Source organism: Hippopotamus amphibius, chromosome 13 (genome assembly GCF_030028045.1).
Source record: "Hippopotamus amphibius kiboko isolate mHipAmp2 chromosome 13, mHipAmp2.hap2, whole genome shotgun sequence".
Lineage (NCBI taxonomy): Eukaryota > Metazoa > Chordata > Mammalia > Artiodactyla > Hippopotamidae > Hippopotamus > Hippopotamus amphibius.
Window position 1 is genome coordinate 38,257,511 of NC_080198.1, and position 19,144 is coordinate 38,276,654.

A 19,144-nucleotide genomic window follows, 5' to 3' on the forward strand; every position below is an offset into this window, starting at 1 on the left:
TGAAATTGACTTTTTAAAATCACATTTTATTTAAACTGATATATTATTTCAACATGTGCTCAGTCTTATATTATTAATGAACTATTTTACCATTTTTTGGCACAAATCTTTGAAATCTGATTGTGTTTTGAACTTGTAAGCACATTGTAATTTGGACTAACCACATTTTAAGTGATTACTAAGTACATATAACTAATGGGTATTAGACCAGTCAGTGCAGCTTCAGGGAAATGTGAGAGAAGAGTTATTTATTCTTTCATGTGGAAATAAGAAGGTAATTTTTTAAATTGTTTATGAGGTGGAATTTAGAAATTGACACAACACACTCACCCAGTTTATTCTTGTTTAAATAAAATACTGGCTTTAAGTAGCCAAACACAAAATAAAACCTCCAAAATGGTATTGGATATGTATTTTTTTTTTAGCATCAGTGATTGTTTGGAAGAAGAGATTTCCTAAGAGGGGTAATACATGTATTACTTCATGGTTTCTCCTTGTTCCTTAGTTGGAGTACTTACTCCTTATGTTGTGTTGAGCTCTGTATTGCTTAGGTTCTGAATGACACTGAGGAAAAGGAAATAGATTACTCATCTGCAAACAGGTTAAGAACCTAGACAAGTGAGGTCCAGTAAAACTTCTACACTGTTGGTTATCAAACCTTAGGGTACATTAGAATCACCTGGAGGGTTTCTTAAAACAGAAATGAAGGCTACCCCCCCTTGCAATTCTAATTCATTAGGTCTGGGGTCACTCCTGAGAATTTGCATGCCCCCCACCCCCCAGTTTTATTGAGACATAATTGACATGCATCACTGTGTAAGTTTAAGGTGTACAGCTCGATTTGATTTACGTATATCATGAAATGGTAACCACAGTAAGTTTAGTTAATATCTGTCATCTCATATACAGAAAAAGAAAAAAACATTTTTTCCCTTGTGATGAGAACTTAGGATTTACTCTCAACTTTCATGTTCACCATGCAGCAGTGTTAACTATAGTTATCATGTTGTACTTTATATCCCTAGTACTTAGTTATCTTATAACTGAGAGTTTGTACCTGTTGATCACCTTCATCCAGTTCCTCCTCCCTCTGCCCCCTGCCTCTGGTAGCCACAAATCTGATCTCTTTTTCTATGAGTTTGGTTGGGGTTTTGTTTGTCTTTTAGATTTTACATATATTGTAAATGAGATCATGTGGTATTTGTCTTTGTCTGATTTATTTCACTTAACATAATGGCATTAGCATCCATCCATGTTGTCACAAATGGCAGAATTTTCTCCCTTTTTATGGCTGAATAATATCCGTTGTATATATATTCCAGAACTTCTTCATCCATTCTGGACACTTAGATTGTTTCCGTGTCTTAGCCATTGTAAATAATGCTGTGAATATGGGGATGCAGATCTATCTTCAACAGTCTTTTCCATTTCCAAAGAATGTGCATTTCTAAGAAATTCAAGGTTGATGCTGATGGTGCTGATCTGTGGACCACATTCAGACATACTTCCTGAAAAACTTAATGTACTCAATCAAATAAAGAATCTAGGAAAGTAGTCATAAGAATAAAAGAAACAGAACCAGCTCAGAATTGAGATCTAAATCCCAGTCTGTACAGAAGTCCAGGTTAAAATAGGAAGTTAGAAAGCTCAAAAAGAGAGTAATTAGCACTGTACGTACTGTGTGGTTAAGAGCCTAGAAGTATAGTTATATTTAAAGTGTATCTCTTCTGATCAACAGGGGGAAAAAAGCAATTAAACTCTGGAAAAAGTGGTGGGGGGAGCTGAATGAGAAGTAACAATTCAAATGTGAAGGAAACTGAAATATAGTGTGATTTATGGGGTATTGATAGAAGGTAAGAAACAATAAAACCGAATTCATTCCACCAGAAATCTCCTCTTCCTCCATTGATATACCACTTTTCTAGTATATACATGTCTTTGGGATGATCTTTTTCCTTTCTCTATTTCTTTAGAATTGCTTTAAATCTAGGCTTAAGTTTAAAGCTCCCTTTTTTTCCTTTAATTTTTTTGTTTAGATACAGTTTGTCAGTTTGTTTTCTGCAACAATTTACCTAAGTATTTTAAGCTTGAAAATTAAACAGTTAAGGGACTTTCCTGGTGGTACAGTGATTAAGAATCCCCTGTCAGTGCAGGGACATGGGTTCGAACCCTGGTCCAGGAAAGTCCCACATGCTGGGGACCATTTAAGCCCGTGTGCCACAATTGCTGAGCCTGCACTCTAGAGCCTGCGAGTCACAACTACTGAGCCTGCATGCTGCAGCTACTGAAGCCCATGCACCTAGAGCCTGTACTCCACAGCAAGAGAAGCCACCACAATGAGAAGCCCGCACACTGCAATGAAGAGTAGCCCCAGCTCGCTACAACTAGAAAAAGCCCGCACACAGCAACAAAGACCCAATGCAGCCAAAAACAACAACAACAAAAACCTAAGAGTGGCCTGGCTGAGTCATATGATAGGTATATTTTTTAAAAAAAAGAAAGAAAGAAAAAAAAGAAGAAAATTAAACAGTTAATAAAGCATGATAACAATGCCTTTCTTATTTTTGTCTTTTCCTCTTTTTTTTAAAAAGAAGAATCTTGTAGGAGCTTTCTTCGTGTGAAGAAATACTCAAAGTTCAGCTATTCCTTCAATTCACTTTTTTAAATTAATTAATTAATTAATTTATTGGCTTTGTTGGGTCTTTGTTGGTACACGTGGGCTTTCTTTAGTTGCAGTGAGTGGGGGCTACTCTTTGTTGTGATGCACGGGCTCCTCATTGCCGTGGCTTCTCTTGTTGTGGAGCACGGGCTCTAGGCATGGGCTTCAGTAGTTGCAGCACATGGGCTCAGTAGTTGTGGCTCACAGGCTCTACAGTGCAGGCTCAGCAATTGTGGCACACAACTTGTGGGTTAGTTGCTCCACGACATGTGGGATCTTCCTGGAGCAAGGATCAAACCCGTGTCCCCTGCATTGGCAGGAGGATTCTCAACCACTGCACCACCTAGGAAGCCCCTCAATTCACTTTTAATGTTAAGTTCAAGTAAAATTTAAAAGAAATTTTTTTTTACTTCACTGAGTGTACAAATTTTCACTATGACTATGTAGTAATTATCTAACCAGATAAAAAGTCATGTTTTTATATAAATAAAAAATATGAAGGGGGTAATATAAATAATGTTTAATTTCTTATTGACTTATGATACTTATGGGGAAAGATTATAAACATATAATTGATACCTTATCCAATATGTTGACATTGGTAAGGAAATGTCAGAAAGTGCTTTAATTTTTACTTCCCTAATTTTTTTTTTTAATTTATTTGGTTGCACTGGGTCTTAGTTTCAGCAGGCAGGCTCCTTAGTTGCAGCTCCAGGGCTCCTTAGTTGCTGCTCACCCGTTCCTTAGTTGTGGCATGCATGTGGGATCTACTTCTCTTGACCAGGGATCGAACCCAGGTCTCCTGCATTGGGAATGCAGTCTTCACCACTGCGCCACCAGGGAAGGCCCCTACTGCCCTAATTTTAAATTCTAACTACTTTGGATATAAAGTGGCACCAGATTATTTGTACCTGTTTGTTCTGGGGTAAATGCCTTCAGTTCTGATTCTTTAGTATTTTTGCTAACTTGTTTTAATCTTGTTCAAGATTGAGTATTGATAAACAGTTTCTAAGAAAAGTCAATTTAAAGAGATACAGTAAAATCATTAAGCATATGAACTACAATGATAATAACCAGATTTTTGACATTTTGTTTTTAAGCAAGTAATAATATAGTTTAAAAACATACTGTGTATTTAATTCTACAACAGTGTTTCTTAAAGGGTACTTCAGGGACTGGTAGTCCCCAACACCCTTTTAGGGTTCCTCAAAGTTAAGCCTGTTTTTATCATGAAGATGTTTATTTGCCCTTTTAATTCTCATTCTCTCATGAGTGTACAGTGGAGTTTTGCAGAGGCCATCCATGTATGATGTGTCACAGCAGATTGAATGCAGAAGCAAGTATGAGAATCCAGCTGTCTTCAATTAAGTCAGCCTTTAAATAGATTTGCAAAGATGTAAAATAAATCAACTCTTAAAAATTTTTTGTTTTGGTAAATAAAGTTATTTCTCATAAGAATATGTTATTTATGTTGACATGTATATTGGTTTATGTGGTAATTTTTAATGAATTAATAGTTTTCAAAGTTCCTAGTTTAAATTTCTAATACAGTAAATACTGTATACTCATGTAAACAGAAGCTCTTTGGGGTCGGTCCTCAATCATTTTTTCAAAGGGTCCTGAGACCAAAAAGCTTGAAAACTGCTGTTCTATAGTAATTGGCTTCATAGCTGCCTTTATGTCCTTGGTGTAAAGCACTGCTTCTCAAACTTGAGCACACGTCAGTCACCTGGAAGACTTGTTAAGATACAGATTACTGGGCCCATTCCCTAGAGTTTCTGATTTAATAGTTCTGAGGGTGGGACCTGAAAGTTTGTATTTCTGACAGTTGCCAGGGTGATGATGATGTTTGCCTGAAAACTACATTTTGAGTCTCACTAGTGTAAAGAAATATTGCTTGTGAGGAAGAAAACCTACTTTTTGAGCATCTACTGTGTGTCATTAAATATTATTTTATGCTCGTAACAACTCTGTAAGGAGGAAGGCATTCTCCCCCTCTTTATTGTACCTCAGGAAACTGAAACTTAGAGAACTCACAGCCAGGAAAGTACACCATCACTTCAAGTCTGTTCTTAAGGCCTATGCTCCACCCTGCCCCACACCCCCCTTTTTAAATATTTATTTATTTGGCTGCACAAGGTCTTAGTTGAGGCACACAGGATCCTTGTTGCAGCATGTGGGATCTTTTAGTTGTGGTATGTGAACTCTTAGTTGTGGCATGTGGGATCTAGTTCCCTGACCAAGGATCGAACCCAGACCCCTTGCATTGGGAGCTCAGAGTCTTAGCCACTGGACCACCAGGGAAGTCCCAAGGCCTATGCTCTTTACACAACCTCTTCCTTGCTTATTTTTTTTTAAATTACTAATGGCTTTATTGAGATATAATTCTCATATCAATTTACTCATTTCCATATAGTGTGCAACTTACTAGTTTTTAGTCTGTTTACAGAGTTATGCAACCATTACCACATCAATTTTAGAACATTCTCATCACCCCCAGAAAGAAACCCTGTACCCATTAGTTACTTCATATATCCCCCAATCCCTGTGTCCTGGACAACCACTAATCTACTTTCTGTTTCTATAGATTTGCCTGTTTTGGACATTCATATAAGTGGGATCATACAACACATAGTCTTTTGTGACTGACTTCATTTAGCATAATGTTCATCTCTTGTAGCATTTTATCAAAATTTTATTTTTTTCTTACTAAACAACATTCTGTTGTATGGAAGTACTACATTTTATTTATCCATCAGTTGATGGATAATTGGGTTGTTTCCACTTTTTGGTTATTATAAATAATGCTGTTATTAACATTCATATCCAAGTTTTTGTGTAAGTATAGTTTTTATTTCTCTTGAGTATGTACCTAGAAGTGGAACGGCTGGGTCATATGGTTTGTTTTTCATATCTTTGTCATATGCTCTGTTTAACCTTTTGATGATCTGCCAGACTTTTTTCCAACACAACCACACCAATTTTACATTCTCACCAGCAGTGTATGAGAATTCCAATTTTTTCACATCCTTGCTAACATATGTTATCTTTTATTATTAAAAAAAAAGTTTTGGGAGGCACACCACTTGACATATGGGATCTCTGTTCACTGACCAGGGATAGAACCTGCACCCCCCCTACACTGGAAGTACAGACAGAGTCTTAACCACTGGACCACCAGTGAAGTCCCTGTTATCTTTTTTTTTTTATTATTTTTTTGGGGGTACACCAAGTTCAATCATCTGTTTTTATACACATATCCCCATATTCCCTCCCTTCCTTGACTCCCCCCCCTTGAGTCCCCCCCACCCTCCCCGCCCCAGTCCTCTAAGGCATCTTCCATCCTCGAGTTGGATATCTCATTTTGCTTTTGATTTGCATTTCCCTGACAGCTAATGATGTAGAGCAAGTTTACATCTGCTTACTGGCCATTTGCTTATCTTCTTGGGAGAAATGTCTATTCAGATCCTCTCCCATTTTTTGTGTATGAAATGAGGAAGAGATCCAACTGCATTTTTTTATATGGGTAGCCAGTTGTCCCAGCACCATTTGATTATCTTTTGTGATGTATATAATCACTGATCTACCTTCTTATTTTCTACCTTCCCAATTCCTACATGAGTTCAGAGTAATTTTTTTTTTTAATTTATTTATGTAGGCTGCACTAGGTCTTAGTTGTGGCATGCAGGATCTTTGTTGAGGCATGTTTTTAGTTGTGGCATGTGGGCTTTTTAGTTGTGTCATGTGGACTCTTAGTTGCAGTATGCATGTGGGATCTAGTTCCCTGACCAGGGATTGAACCCAGGCCCCCTGCATTGGGAGCACACTGGACCACCAGGGAAGTCCGAGTTCAGAGTAATTTAGATATGTGTCTGATGGAAAAATCTTTTATTTTTTAAAATTACATACTACACGTAGCATCTTTTCATCCTCTTTTCTATGCTGAAGTAACAGCAATAAGACATGAGCTGCATTATTATTGGAAATGTGTGGTCCAGGATATAGTAACTTTACTTAGATTAAATGATCAGGAATCTCATGGCTTCTCTATTAAGACAAAGGTATCTTAAATAAGCACTCTAAAGACTCATTCAGCAGTATCCACATTTCAGCAGCAAAGTTGGAAATATCTCTAAAAGGGATTTCAAGCATTTTGTCTCTACTGTGTTTTCTACTTGTCTGTGGTAGGAGTAGTTTTTGTTTGTTTGTTTTTTACCTTAGGGTTCACTTTTTTTTTTTTTTAATTTTATTTATTTATTTATTATTTTTTTGGGGGTACACCAAGTTCAATCAACTGTTTTTATACACATATCCCCGTATTCCCTCCCTTCCTTGACTCCCCCCCGCCCCGCCCCGAGTCCCCCCCACCCTACCGGCCCCAGTCCTCTAAGGCATCTTCCATCCTCTAGTTGGACTTGTGGTAGGAGTAGTTTTGATCCTGAGTTGGGAATTGAATGCCTGTGAAGTGTACTTGTTTTTCTGACCTTTTAGAACAGTGTCCCCACACTTTTTATCCCTAACCACATGGATAAACTATTTTTTGAACATACACCTAAGCATATATTTATAAATTGTATACTTGTACTACTATATCAGTATGCAAAAACGAAAGGGGTTATTTTTAAAAAGAAAGTTAAGAAATGAGTAAAAGTTTTGCTATTTCCCACTTGGTAGTCTGGCTTGCTGTCTGGTGGATATGTGTTGCTTTGAATGCAACATATTCAGAGTGTGAGGCTGGAGAATTTTGGCTTTGGTTTTGGAGATTATGGCCTCCTCAGAAGCCTTGAGTATGGCAGCCCCTCTTTCTCACGTTACCGAGGGTTTGTGCCTTAGATCTCTTCTTCCCTTTGGGGCTAGATTCTCAGTGTTGCCTTATTCACTCACTGGTGAATCTTGTCGCTGCAGGTACAGGTGCAGGTGCAGCAGTCTCCGCAGCAGGTCTCGGCTCAGCAGCTCTCCCCGCAGCTCACCGTTCACCAGCCTGCTGAGCAGCCCATCCACGTCCAGGTGCAGATCCAAGGCCAAGCAGCACAGCCGGCAGCTCCCTCCATCCAGACCCCATCTCTGCAGAGCCCCAGCCCTTCGCAGCTACAGGCGGCCCAGATCCAGGTGCAGCACATGCAGGCAGCCCAGCAGATCCAGGCTGCAGAGATCCCAGAGGAGCACATCCCACATCAACAGATCCAGGCTCAGCTGGTGGCTGGCCAGTCTCTTGCTGGGGGTCAGCAGATCCAAATCCAGACTGTGGGTGCCCTTTCCCCACCACCATCCCAGCAGGGCTCACCTCGGGAAGGGGAGCGGCGGGTTGGCACAGCCAGTGTCCTCCAGCCAGTGAAGAAGCGCAAAGTGGACATGCCCATCACTGTGTCCTACGCCATCTCAGGGCAGCCGGTGGCCACCGTGCTGGCCATTCCACAGGGCCAGCAGCAGAGTTATGTGTCTTTGAGGCCCGACTTACTGACGGTAGACAGTGCCCACCTGTACAGTGCCACTGGGACCATTACTAGCCCTACAGGAGAAACTTGGACCATACCTGTTTACTCTGCCCAGCCCCGGGGGGACCCTCAGCAGCAGAGCATTACCCACATTGCCATTCCCCAGGAAGCCTACAATGCAGTTCACGTCAGTGGCTCACCCACAGCCCTGGCGGCTGTAAAGCTGGAGGATGACAAGGAGAAGATGGTGGGCACCACATCTGTAGTGAAGAACTCCCATGAAGAGGTAGTGCAGACCCTTGCAAACTCTCTCTTTCCAGCACAGTTCATGAATGGCAACATCCACATTCCAGTGGCTGTGCAGGCTGTGGCAGGCACATATCAGAATACAGCTCAGACTGTCCATATATGGGACCCCCAGCAGCAGCCGCAACAACAAACCCCCCAGGAACAGACGCCGCCACCACCACAGCAGCAGCAACAACAGCAGCTCCAGGTTACTTGTTCAGTAAGTGAAACTTAACTATAGGGCAGCCTGCTCCCTCGGGGCCCAGTGCAACACAGAACTTGCCTGGCAACCTCTGGTGCCTCTGGCCTTGTTTACTGGAATGATGTTGGTCTTGTAGTAATACAGTATTTAGTATTTTAATTAGGGCTGGGGAGAGGGGACAGGAGTAGCAAGTGAAGCTATAAAACAGGCAGGAGTTCTAGCCTGGTACCTGGAGGTAAATATAATGACCAGTAACTGCTGTGGGGGTGGATGCCTGGAATGGTTTTTTGTGGTCTCTTTAGGAAGGGTAAAGTTCTAAGTAGAGACTGATGAGTCACCCCAAGTATTATCTCTGTCCCAGAAGCTGCTTTCTGCATCACAGATGAACATCTAGTGAAACCCCTGTAGTTGAGCACACAGGCTGTAAACTCATCACACTTGAGAGGCTGTTAAATTGTTCTTTCTTTAGTTGTCATCTAAAGATGGACTGCACTGGATACAGTATAGGTGAATTAGGAGATCTAAAATACCTCCTGGTGGGCCTGTTAAAAGTGATCATCTTAGGGGAATTCCTTGGCGGTCCAGTGGTTAGGACACTGCACTTCCACTGCAGGGGCATGGGTTCGATCCCTGGTCGGGGAACTAAGATCCCACAAGCCACATAGCGTGGCAAAAAAAAAAAGAGGAAAAGAAAAAAGTGACCATCTTTGGGAGTCTTGTATAAGCTACCTATACAGTGGGACTTTGTAACAGTGTTTTTATGTTCCTTAAAAACAGTTAAGATAAGCCATCGTTAATTGAGTTTTCTGTCATGGCAACTATGTTGAGCTAGGTTTTTTAACTTTTTATTTTGAAATGATTTTAGATTTATAGAAAGGTTGTGAGAGTAGAACTGTTGAAAAAAATTTTTTTAACTAATGGATTTTTTTTTTTTTTTTTTTAATTTATTTGGTTGCACCGGGTCTTAGTTGCAGCTCATAGGCTCCTTAGTTGTGGCGTGCAAACTCTTAGCTGTGGCTTGCATGTGGAATCTAGTTCCCTGACCAGGGATGGAACCCGGGCCCCCTGCTTTGGGAGCTCAGAGTCTTAACCACTGCACCACCAGGGAAGTCCCCAGAACTGTTGAAATTTTAACTTTAAAATTGCTTGGCTCTTTTGTCTTTTCTAGTTGTTAATCTTAAGGCTATCACACATTCACTTGTTGAGACTGTTAGTAAAGTTTCTGGTCCCTTGTCTAGCAGACATTTAGAGTGGATGAGGGCCTCTGGTCTCATGGCACTGGTGAAGGTAGTGTGCCTCAGCACAGGAGCTCTGGAAATGTATGTGAGCTCTGGCACAAATGAAGCACACTGTCAGACCAGGGACCACATTCAGAAACTCAAGCCGTAAATGATTGGGTGAGCAAAAGCTGACCAAGTGGTTTCATAGAGGCAACAGTATATTAATCTTAGGTGATTTTGTTAAGGACCTATTAAATATCCGGCTGTCAGGCCTAGAAGTAGAGCAAGACAGAGTCATTGCTTCAGGTAGCTTGTAGTCCAGTGGAGGTGAGAACATATGATTTTCTGTTTCTTTAAACTATTTATAAAGCAACATAATCAAGTGTGACATGTGCTACATACACAGTCAAGCTGGGAATTCAGAAATCATTCTAGGTTAAAGTGTCAGCAGAGGCATCTTTGTGGAAAAAATGGCATTTGATCTCAGGTTTATAGCTTAGATTGACAGATGAATGGAGCAGCATGAATACAGAGCCGGGGCGGACACAAGTGATATGGCCTAGGTTAATATGAGAGGAGGGGAACTGTGGGAGAAGAATTAGTACAGAGGGCAAAGGGGCTGTCTTCCCGAAGTGTAGAGTTGATATGATCTGTGGTAGGAAAATTTTCCAGAATCCTAAGAGTCATGGTAATAAGAAGAATCAGTTACTGGTGTGTAGAATTGATTGCATGTAGGAGAGACCAGCCAGGAGACTTGTAATGGTGCCCTGTGCTGAGCTTTTGCTCACAGGGGTGGCGCGCATCACGCCTCTCTGTTCTCCTAGGCCTGATGATCAGTTTGCAGTTCAGGACTCTTTTGTTGCTCATTGGGCTCTGTTTGTAATTTACACATTTGGACCCTTCAGCTGGAAGATCTTTTCTAGAGTTCATTTTAGTAAGCCCATGTTCTTCAGAAGCTGTTCTCCTTTGGCAGTCTTATAGGGATGTATGTCAAGGGTTATTACCAGAAAAAGAAGAATTGGGAAGAATACCCATTATGAAGGAAAGATGAGCTTGTCCGTTTACACTACAAATATCCCTCTGTCCTCATCAGGTTCTGTTCTAGGTGCTGGGGAACAGAGATGAATAAGACAGTCTTTGCCCTTGGAGCCCTCATAGCCCATGGGAAGATAATTATGCTGTGATGTGAGTTGAACCCCAAGGAGAGCTGATGTGTTCCTTCACCTGGCACACCCTTTTTGAAAACTCTTTTGTAAGCTGTCTTTTTTTTTTTTTTTAAAGATTTCTTTTATTATTTGTTTATTTTATTTTTGGCTGCATTGGGTCTTCATTGCTGTGCACAGGGGCTACTCTGCTGCGGTGCACGATTGTGGTGGCTTCTCTTGTTATGGAGCACCGGCTCTAGGCTCTCTGGCTTCAGTAGTTGCAGCGCATGGGCTCAGTAGTTGTGGCACATGGGCTTAGTTGCTCCTCAGCACGTAGGATCTTTCCGGACCAGGGATTGAACCTGTGTCCTCTGCATTGGCAGGCGGATTCTTAACGACTGCACCACCAGGAAAGCCCTAAACTGTCTTTAAAACCAGATTTGTGTCGAAACCTCTCCCTTGACGTCACACCCACCTCCATTTCTTCCCCTATTTCTCCGCTTTATTCCCAGAACTCTCAGAAGCATTATCTGCACAAGCTGACTCTACTTGCTAATCAGTTTTCTCTTCAACTCATGACTGGGTCTGCTCTTGTCTAGGTCATCACTGACCTACCTCCCTGTGGCCAGGTCCAACAGGCATGTCTGTTTTTATCTTATTTATAGCAACACACAGGACAACTGACCATCCCTGCCTTCTGACAACTGACCATCCCTGCCTTCTTGAAACTGTCCTCTGGACTCCCATGTTATTATGTACCCCTAGTTTTCCTCCTACCCCACTGGTTATTTTTCCTTCTCAAGAGACTTTGCTGAAGCCTCCTTCCCCTCTGTATGAGCCATACATGTTGATGTTTCTCAGAGCTCAGTACTAACCCTCTTTTCTCCCTAATGGATTTCTATCCATTGCCATGATTTTCAGAATCTTCTAGGTGATTGCTGCAGAAGGTGATAATCACTGACACTTTCTGCCAGGCACTGTCCTTAGTGTTACATGTGTTAACTCATTTAATTCTCACACCAACCTTAAGAGGTGTGTACTACTATCTCCATTTTACAAGTGAAGAAACTGAGGCACAGAGAGATTAAACAACAAGGCCAAAGCCACCTTGTAGTAAGTAGCAGAGTTGGCATTCAGCGTTGGACAGGCTGACTCTAGAGCCCATGTCTTAAGCCATGTGCAGCCCATGTACTGCATTGAGACACAGGTCTTTTTTTTTTTTTTTAAGTATTTATTTTATTTATTTGTGCTGGGTCTTAGTTGCGGCATGCATGTGGCATTTAGTTCCCTGACCAGGGAACAAACCTGGGTCCCCTGCATTGGGAGTGTGGAGCCTTAACGCACTGTGCCACCAGGGAGTCCCTGACACACAGATCTTTATCCCTAGACTTTATGCCTACCTTTCCCCTTAAGACCATTCCCATACATTCAGCGGCCTACTTATTATTTACTTGCATTTCTTAAAGATATCTCAGCACTTCATTAGCATCCCCCTACGATTATCAAAAGCTATCCCATCTCAGGGCTTTCCTGGTGGTGCAGTGGTTAAGAATCCACCTGCTAATGCACGGGACACGGGTTTGATCCCTGGTCCAGGAAGATCCCACATGCCATGGAGCAACTAAGCCCATGTGCCACAACTACTGAGCCTGCATTCTGGAGCCCACGTGCCACAACTACTGAAGCCCATACGTCTAGAGCCCGTGCAAGAGAAGCCACCGCAATGAGAAACCTGCACAACACAACGAAGAGTAGCCTCCGCTCTCCGCAACTAGAGAAAGCCTGTGCACAGCTACAAAGACCCAATGCAGCCAATAAATAAATAAATTTATTTAAAAAAATAAAATAAACGATTAAAAAAAAAAACTATCCCATCTCAAAAAGTGATACCATCATCCACCCATTTGTTTAAGCCAGAAATGCAGGAGTCATCCTTGAGTCTGCTTTCCCTTACTTCTCACAGTCAGTTCATCAATAAGCCACATTGATTCTACCACCAAACTTCTCAGTATCTCTTTTTTAAAAAATATTTATTTATTTATTTATTTGGTTGTGTTTGGTCTTATTGCAACAGATGGGCTCCTTAGTTGCTGCTCATGGGCTCCTTAGTTGTAGCATGCTAATTAACTCTTAGTTGCCGCATGCATGTGTGATCTTGTTCTCTGACCAGGGATCGAACCCAGGCACCCTGCATTGGGAGTGCAGAGTCTTAACCACTGTGTACCAAGGAAGTCCCCTCAGAATCTCTTAAATCATTTCACTGCCACCATCCTGGTCTTTGCCTTCAGCACCTAGTTCCACTTTTGCTCTTTAATCCATTTTCTATAGATCAAGAAAAATTTTCTTAAAATGTAAGATTGTCACTTTCCAATTTAAAACTCTTTAAGGTCTCCATTATAAATAGGAAAAACTCTACACCAAGTGTACAAGGCCTTACTTGCATCAGTAGTTTTCAACCTGGATGAGACTTCTACTTCCCCTACCCACTGATACACATTTAAACATGTGTGGAAGAATTTTGGTTGTCAAAATGATTGGAGTGTTATATTTAGTGGGCCGAGGTACACAGTAAAGGGACCCTGGCTAATAAGACAGAGAAGCACTGGCCCACATCCTCTGGCCCCCACCTACTTATCCAGTCGGACTCCTGGATTTCTAGCTTGGGTAGATGGTGTTGCCATTGAACAAGGTAAGGGAGGAAACTCTGAGGAGAATACTTGTGAATGGGTGAAGTGATGAATTCTCTCTGTAGATGTTAGTTTGAGGTGGCTTTGAGATGTTCAGTTGGAGATGTACACTACCCACTGGGTATATTAAGGGGCTGTCTAGCTTAGAGGCACAGAGTTAGCAATCATTTCCACAAACATGGAGATCCAAACTGGGAAAGTGGTTGAGACTCACCAAGGAGAATGGTAGTTGAACTGAGAAGTGTGTCTAGAGGGCAGCTCCAGGGTTGACACAAAGTTAAGGGCCTACCGCTGGTATTTCTTTATCTCCTTGTTTAATAATGAATCTTATATCAAAACCAGTAGGATAGTTTTTGTTTTTGTTTTTATTTATTGATAAGCAAATGTGTCATGAATAAATTGTTTTGCCTTCAATTTGAATGATTTGGCATTCTTCAGCCCTTTAGGTAAGCCCTGGCATGGAAAATTGCTCCAGGGAATTTGTTCACAATGTAGACAAAAGTGTGAGAACCTGTGCTTTATATCTGTGTTGGTGTCTATCCTGCCTGATGGGGATTGTGATTGAGGGTCATGGACATTCTCTGCCCCTTTGTCTGCATGGTTCGGCTGTCAGCCCATTGAGGATGGGACTACTCTCCCTTTGGAGACAGGAAGCTAAACAGTGCCTCCTGTCTTCAGAAAATGTCCTTATGAGCCAAAGCAGTATCATTGAGAAGGAACATGAAGGATGATTCTCATCCATGACTGGACATTAGAATCACCTGGAGAGCTTTTAAAACTATGATGGCAAGCCTCCACCTTAGACCATTTAAATCAGAATCTCTGGGGAGAAGGCCCAGGCATGGGTATTTTTTAAAATCAGCCCAGATAATTTTAAGGTGCAACCAAGTCTAACAGTCTGGACACTTGTTACTCAAAGTGTAGTCTACAGACCAGCTTGCTTACTTGGGAGCTTGTTAGAAATGCCAAATCTCAGGTCCCACTTGAGATCTTTCTTATCAAAATCTGCATTTTAATAAAATCCCCAAGGGGTTTATTTGCACATTGTAATTTGATGAGCTGTGCTTTGTGCCAGTAGTTCTGAGCAGTACTGAACATTAGAATTGCCTTTTTACATGGAAGGTTTTAAAAAGACCTCTTTAAAAAAAGATTCTGGGCTGGAGCTCAGGTGTTGGTGTTTTCAAATCAGAGATTCAACAGTACAGCCAAGACTAAGAAGCTTTGCATTAGCCTTTGCTGTCTCTGGAGTAGAGAATAGAACTCCAGAGGTTCTTCAAAGTAGGACAGCAAGGAGAAGAGAGGTTTTTTAATTAAAAGAACTATAACATTTTTCTGGCAGTTTTGCCAAAGGGCCCATTGACACATTTTGATGGTTTCTCTCTCATAGGCTCAAACTGTCCAAGTTGCTGAAGTTGAACCACAGTCACAGCCACAGCCTTCCCCAGAACTTCTGCTTCCAAATTCTCTGAAGCCAGAAGAAGGGCTTGAAGTATGGAAAAACTGGGCACAGACCAAGAATGCTGAGCTAGAAAAGGATGCTCAGAACAGACTGGCACCCATTGGGAGTAAGTGTTTAGGAGGGAAAAAGGGGGTTGGACTCTGTCTAAAATGCAGTGGTACTGAAGCAGCAGGAGGACAGAATGGCAATAAAGTGGTATCCCTTGGCTCTGGACACTAGGGAGCACCGTCTGAAATAGTATGCTGAATTCAAGGCAAGCAACAAGTAGGCTGGACCTGCTATAAATGAGCAGGATTTCTGGGGTTTGCCCAAGATCAGGCATTTTTGTATGCATGGGTTTCTGGGGCAGAGAGACTTCTGGGAGGAAATAGGAACTAGTGAGTGCACTCAGGGGCCCTCTTCCTTAGCATTGTCCTCATATACATCCTCATATTACAGAGGGTGGGTTTTGTGTTTTTGCTTTCATGTCTTGGCCCTAATAGTAATTTGGGGGATATGTGAGGTGGGAAGGATTGTGGGAAGGACGACACCCTTTGTGTAATAGGACAAACAGGATTATTGTCTTCGTAGGTTAGTTCTGATCATAGATACAAGGGACCGTTTTCATCCCAGCACCCTTAATGGGTGGTGTCTGCTCTGAAACCTCCTTCCAGGGATAGGAACAACCAGCAAAGAGATGGCTGTTGCCAGACCCTTGCTCACCTATGGGGCTTATGTTGCAGGGCGTCAGTTGCTGCGATTCCAGGAAGATCTCATTTCTTCTGCCGTGGCTGAGTTGAATTATGGGCTCTGTCTGATGACACGGGAAGCTCGAAATGGAGAAGGTGAACCCTATGACCCAGATGTGCTGTACTATATTTTCCTGTGTATTCAAAAGGTAGGAGACAGAACTTCACAGGAACATGTTTGAGCTGTGTTCAAATTAGTAAAATGACAAGCAGGTGGTTACAATAAAGACATTCTCTTTCAACTATATAATGAGTTTTTAGGTGTACAGTTTTTAAAATTAACTTATTTTTTATTTATTGGCTGCGTTGGGTCTTCGGTGCTGTGCATGGGCTTTCTGTAGTTGGGGAGAATGGGGATTACTCTTTGTTGTGGTGCGCAGGCTCCTCATTGTGGTGGCTTCTCTTGTTGTGGTGGCTTCTCTTGTTGCAGAGCACAGGCTCCAGGTGTGCAGGCTTCAGTAGTTGCAGCACATAGACAGTAGTTGTGGTGTACAGGCTTAGTTGCTCTGTGGCATGTGGGATCCTCCCAGACCAGGGATGGAACCCATGTCCCCTGCATTAGCAGGCGGATTCTTAACCACTGTGCCACCAGGGAAGCCCTAGATGTACGTTTTTTTAAATTGGAAAAGATCTGCATATTCACTTTAGAAAATAAAATAAACATCATCATAATCCCACTATCTAGAGAAATGTCTGTTAAAATATTTGATATATTACCTTAGAGCCTTTTTTTAAATCATGAAACATTTATATAATACTTTTCATTAAAGTAAACATGTAGTTTGCAGAAAAGCAGTTTATCCAGAACAACTTCTGGTGTTGACATACAGCTTGTCTTCTCGTTGTTCCCTGCATTAATAGAAAATAATTATTTGAAAGAGTCTAGCTAGTTAGGTTTTCAGGACATCTGAGATGAAGATTAACAGAGATTTTCATTTTAGGACTGGCAGTTTAGGAGAGCAGAGGTAGATTTCTTAGTTTTCGAATGTTATTGTGGAGAAGCCCCACAGTATGATGGAAGAACACTTGCTGACTGTAACTCACTCTGTTGCTTAGGCCTGTGAAAAACCCATCTGCCACTTTGTTCCTCTTTCTTACAGGTCACCCAGAGCACTGGGTGAATTGCCCTGCACACTTTGTCTCATTCCATGCTCTCTGTCTCCTGGAAGGCAGGCACAGTCACCTTCATTTACAAACAAGGAAACTGAGCCCCTGAAGTTAAAAGTCTCGCATGAGTTACTTAACTTATACCATAGCTAATAAGAAGCTGGCTCCGGAGCCTGCATCATGTTTTTTTTGCTACCACAAGACAATGCCTTGCTTGGGTGAAATAACGTTCACAAAATCTGCCCCATTGACCCAACTCTCAAGAGTGTTGTGAGAGTCAGTTCACATGCTGAAGTATACTGTGAAAGTGCCGCACCCTGGGCAGTTTTGATTTGGTGTGTTGGTTTGTTAAAGGGGGAGGAATGAGTAGAGAGAGGTGAGGGTACTGATAGAAAAATGTTTGCTTTCTCTCAACATCTTGCTCAAGAGACTACCAACAACTTTTATTGATTATTTTTCTTTTAGTATCTTTTTGAAAATGGACGGGTTGATGACATTTTCTCCGATCTTTATTATGTTCGATTCACGGAGTGGCTGCATGAAGTTCTGAAGGATGTTCAGCCTCGAGTCACTCCACTTGGTAAGAATCTTCCTAGTCCTTGGATGTCTTTCACAGCTGGCTTTAAAAAAGATCAGCTGCCTGTGTGGCTAGCTGTGATATAGCATGTGGGTGAGGAGGCTGTAAATCCTAGGCACCAGCATCAGTCTCTGTGCTGCTTGGCCTGATGTGGAAGAGGCATGGCTCACCAGACAGAGAACCTGGCTGGTCCCAGTGTGGCAAGGACACAGGGGCATGCAGAGTGTGTAGTAGTTACTCCATTTTTTTCCCTATTAAAATGTATTGATTAATATTAGAATCCTTGCAAAAACTAAGAATTATGAACTATTTCATCATTAGGTTAATTATATTACATATTGGGTTTTTCCCCCATATGTTTGAACATACGTTCTACATATATAGAACATAATTTTTGCTTTACCCATGGGTAACCTGGGCAGCATGTTATGTTGGAAGGAATGAGTTTTGCAGTAGAATGTTTGAATGTTTTTTTTTTTTTAATAAACTATTTTTAAGAGCAGTTTTAGGTTTACAGGAAAACTGAGCAGGAGATATAGAGAATCCCATATACTCCCTCACACAGCGTTTCCCCTGTTATTAGTATCTTGTATTAATTAGTGTAGTGTATTTGTTAAAATTGATGAGCCCATATTTGATACATTATTATTAAAGTCTGTAGTTTACATTAGAGTTCACTCCTTGTGTTGTATATTCTGTGGGTTTTGACAAACGTATAATGACATGTATCTACAATTTAGTATCATACAGAAGTTTCACTGCCCTAAAATCCCATGTTCCACTTATTCATGCCTCCCTCCATTCCCCTGAATCTCTGACAACCTCTGATCTTTTTTACTCTCTCCATAATTTTGCCTTTTCCAGAATGTCACATAGTTAAAATAATTTAGTATTAATTTCATTTTCAGTAACTTCTTTCACTTAGCAATATACATTTAATGCTCCTGAATGTCTTTTCATGGTTTGATAGCTCATTTCTTTTTATTACTGAATAATATTCCATTTTATGAATGTGCCACAGTTTGTTTATCCATTCACCTATTAAAAGACATTTGGTTGCTTCCACGTTTTGGCAATTATGAATAAAGCTGCTGTAAATATTGTGTGTAGGTCTTTGGTGAAAGAATAGATAGATCTGTGAAACAGAATAGAGGGTTCAGAAATAGAGCCACACGAATATAACCAATTTATCTTTGACCAAGGGGCAAAGGCAGTTAAATGGAGAAAGGATAGTCTTTTGGGGTTTTTTTGTTTTGTTTTGTTTTGTTTGGCCTCGCCATGCAGCTTGCGGAATCTTAGTTCTCTGACTAGGGATTGAACGTGGGCCACACAGTGAAAGCACTGAGTCCTATCCACTGGACTGCCAGGGAATTCCCAGGATAGTCTTTCCAACTAATGCTGCTGGAACAACTGGACATCCACATATTTAAAAAAAAAAGAATCACAGACCTAAATGTAACACTGTAAAACTCCTAGAAGATAAAATAGGAGAAAATCTAGGTGACCTCAGGTTTGGTGGTAACTTCTTAGATACAACATCAAAAGCTCAATCTATGAAAGGAAAAAATTGGTAAGTTGGAATTTATTAAAATTTAAAAAACGCTCTCTGGAAGACATTGTTAGGACAATGAAAAGAC

At 41.2% G+C, this 19,144-nt stretch overlaps 1 protein-coding gene across 8 annotated transcripts in view; it reads left to right on the forward strand.

The window, feature by feature from the left end:
- The window catches only part of QRICH1 (glutamine rich 1), a 46,019-nt gene that overhangs the window by 20,000 nt on the left and 6,875 nt on the right, over positions 1-19,144 (forward strand). For all 8 annotated transcript variants that reach the window (XM_057705212.1, XM_057705208.1, XM_057705206.1 and 5 more), the window contains 4 exons: positions 7,565-8,602; positions 15,024-15,201; positions 15,818-15,972; positions 17,396-17,510. In XM_057705212.1, coding sequence (XP_057561195.1) covers positions 7,565-8,602; positions 15,024-15,201; positions 15,818-15,972; positions 17,396-17,510 — 1,486 coding nt within the window. The remainder of the gene's footprint in view (positions 1-7,564; positions 8,603-15,023; positions 15,202-15,817; positions 15,973-17,395; positions 17,511-19,144) is intronic.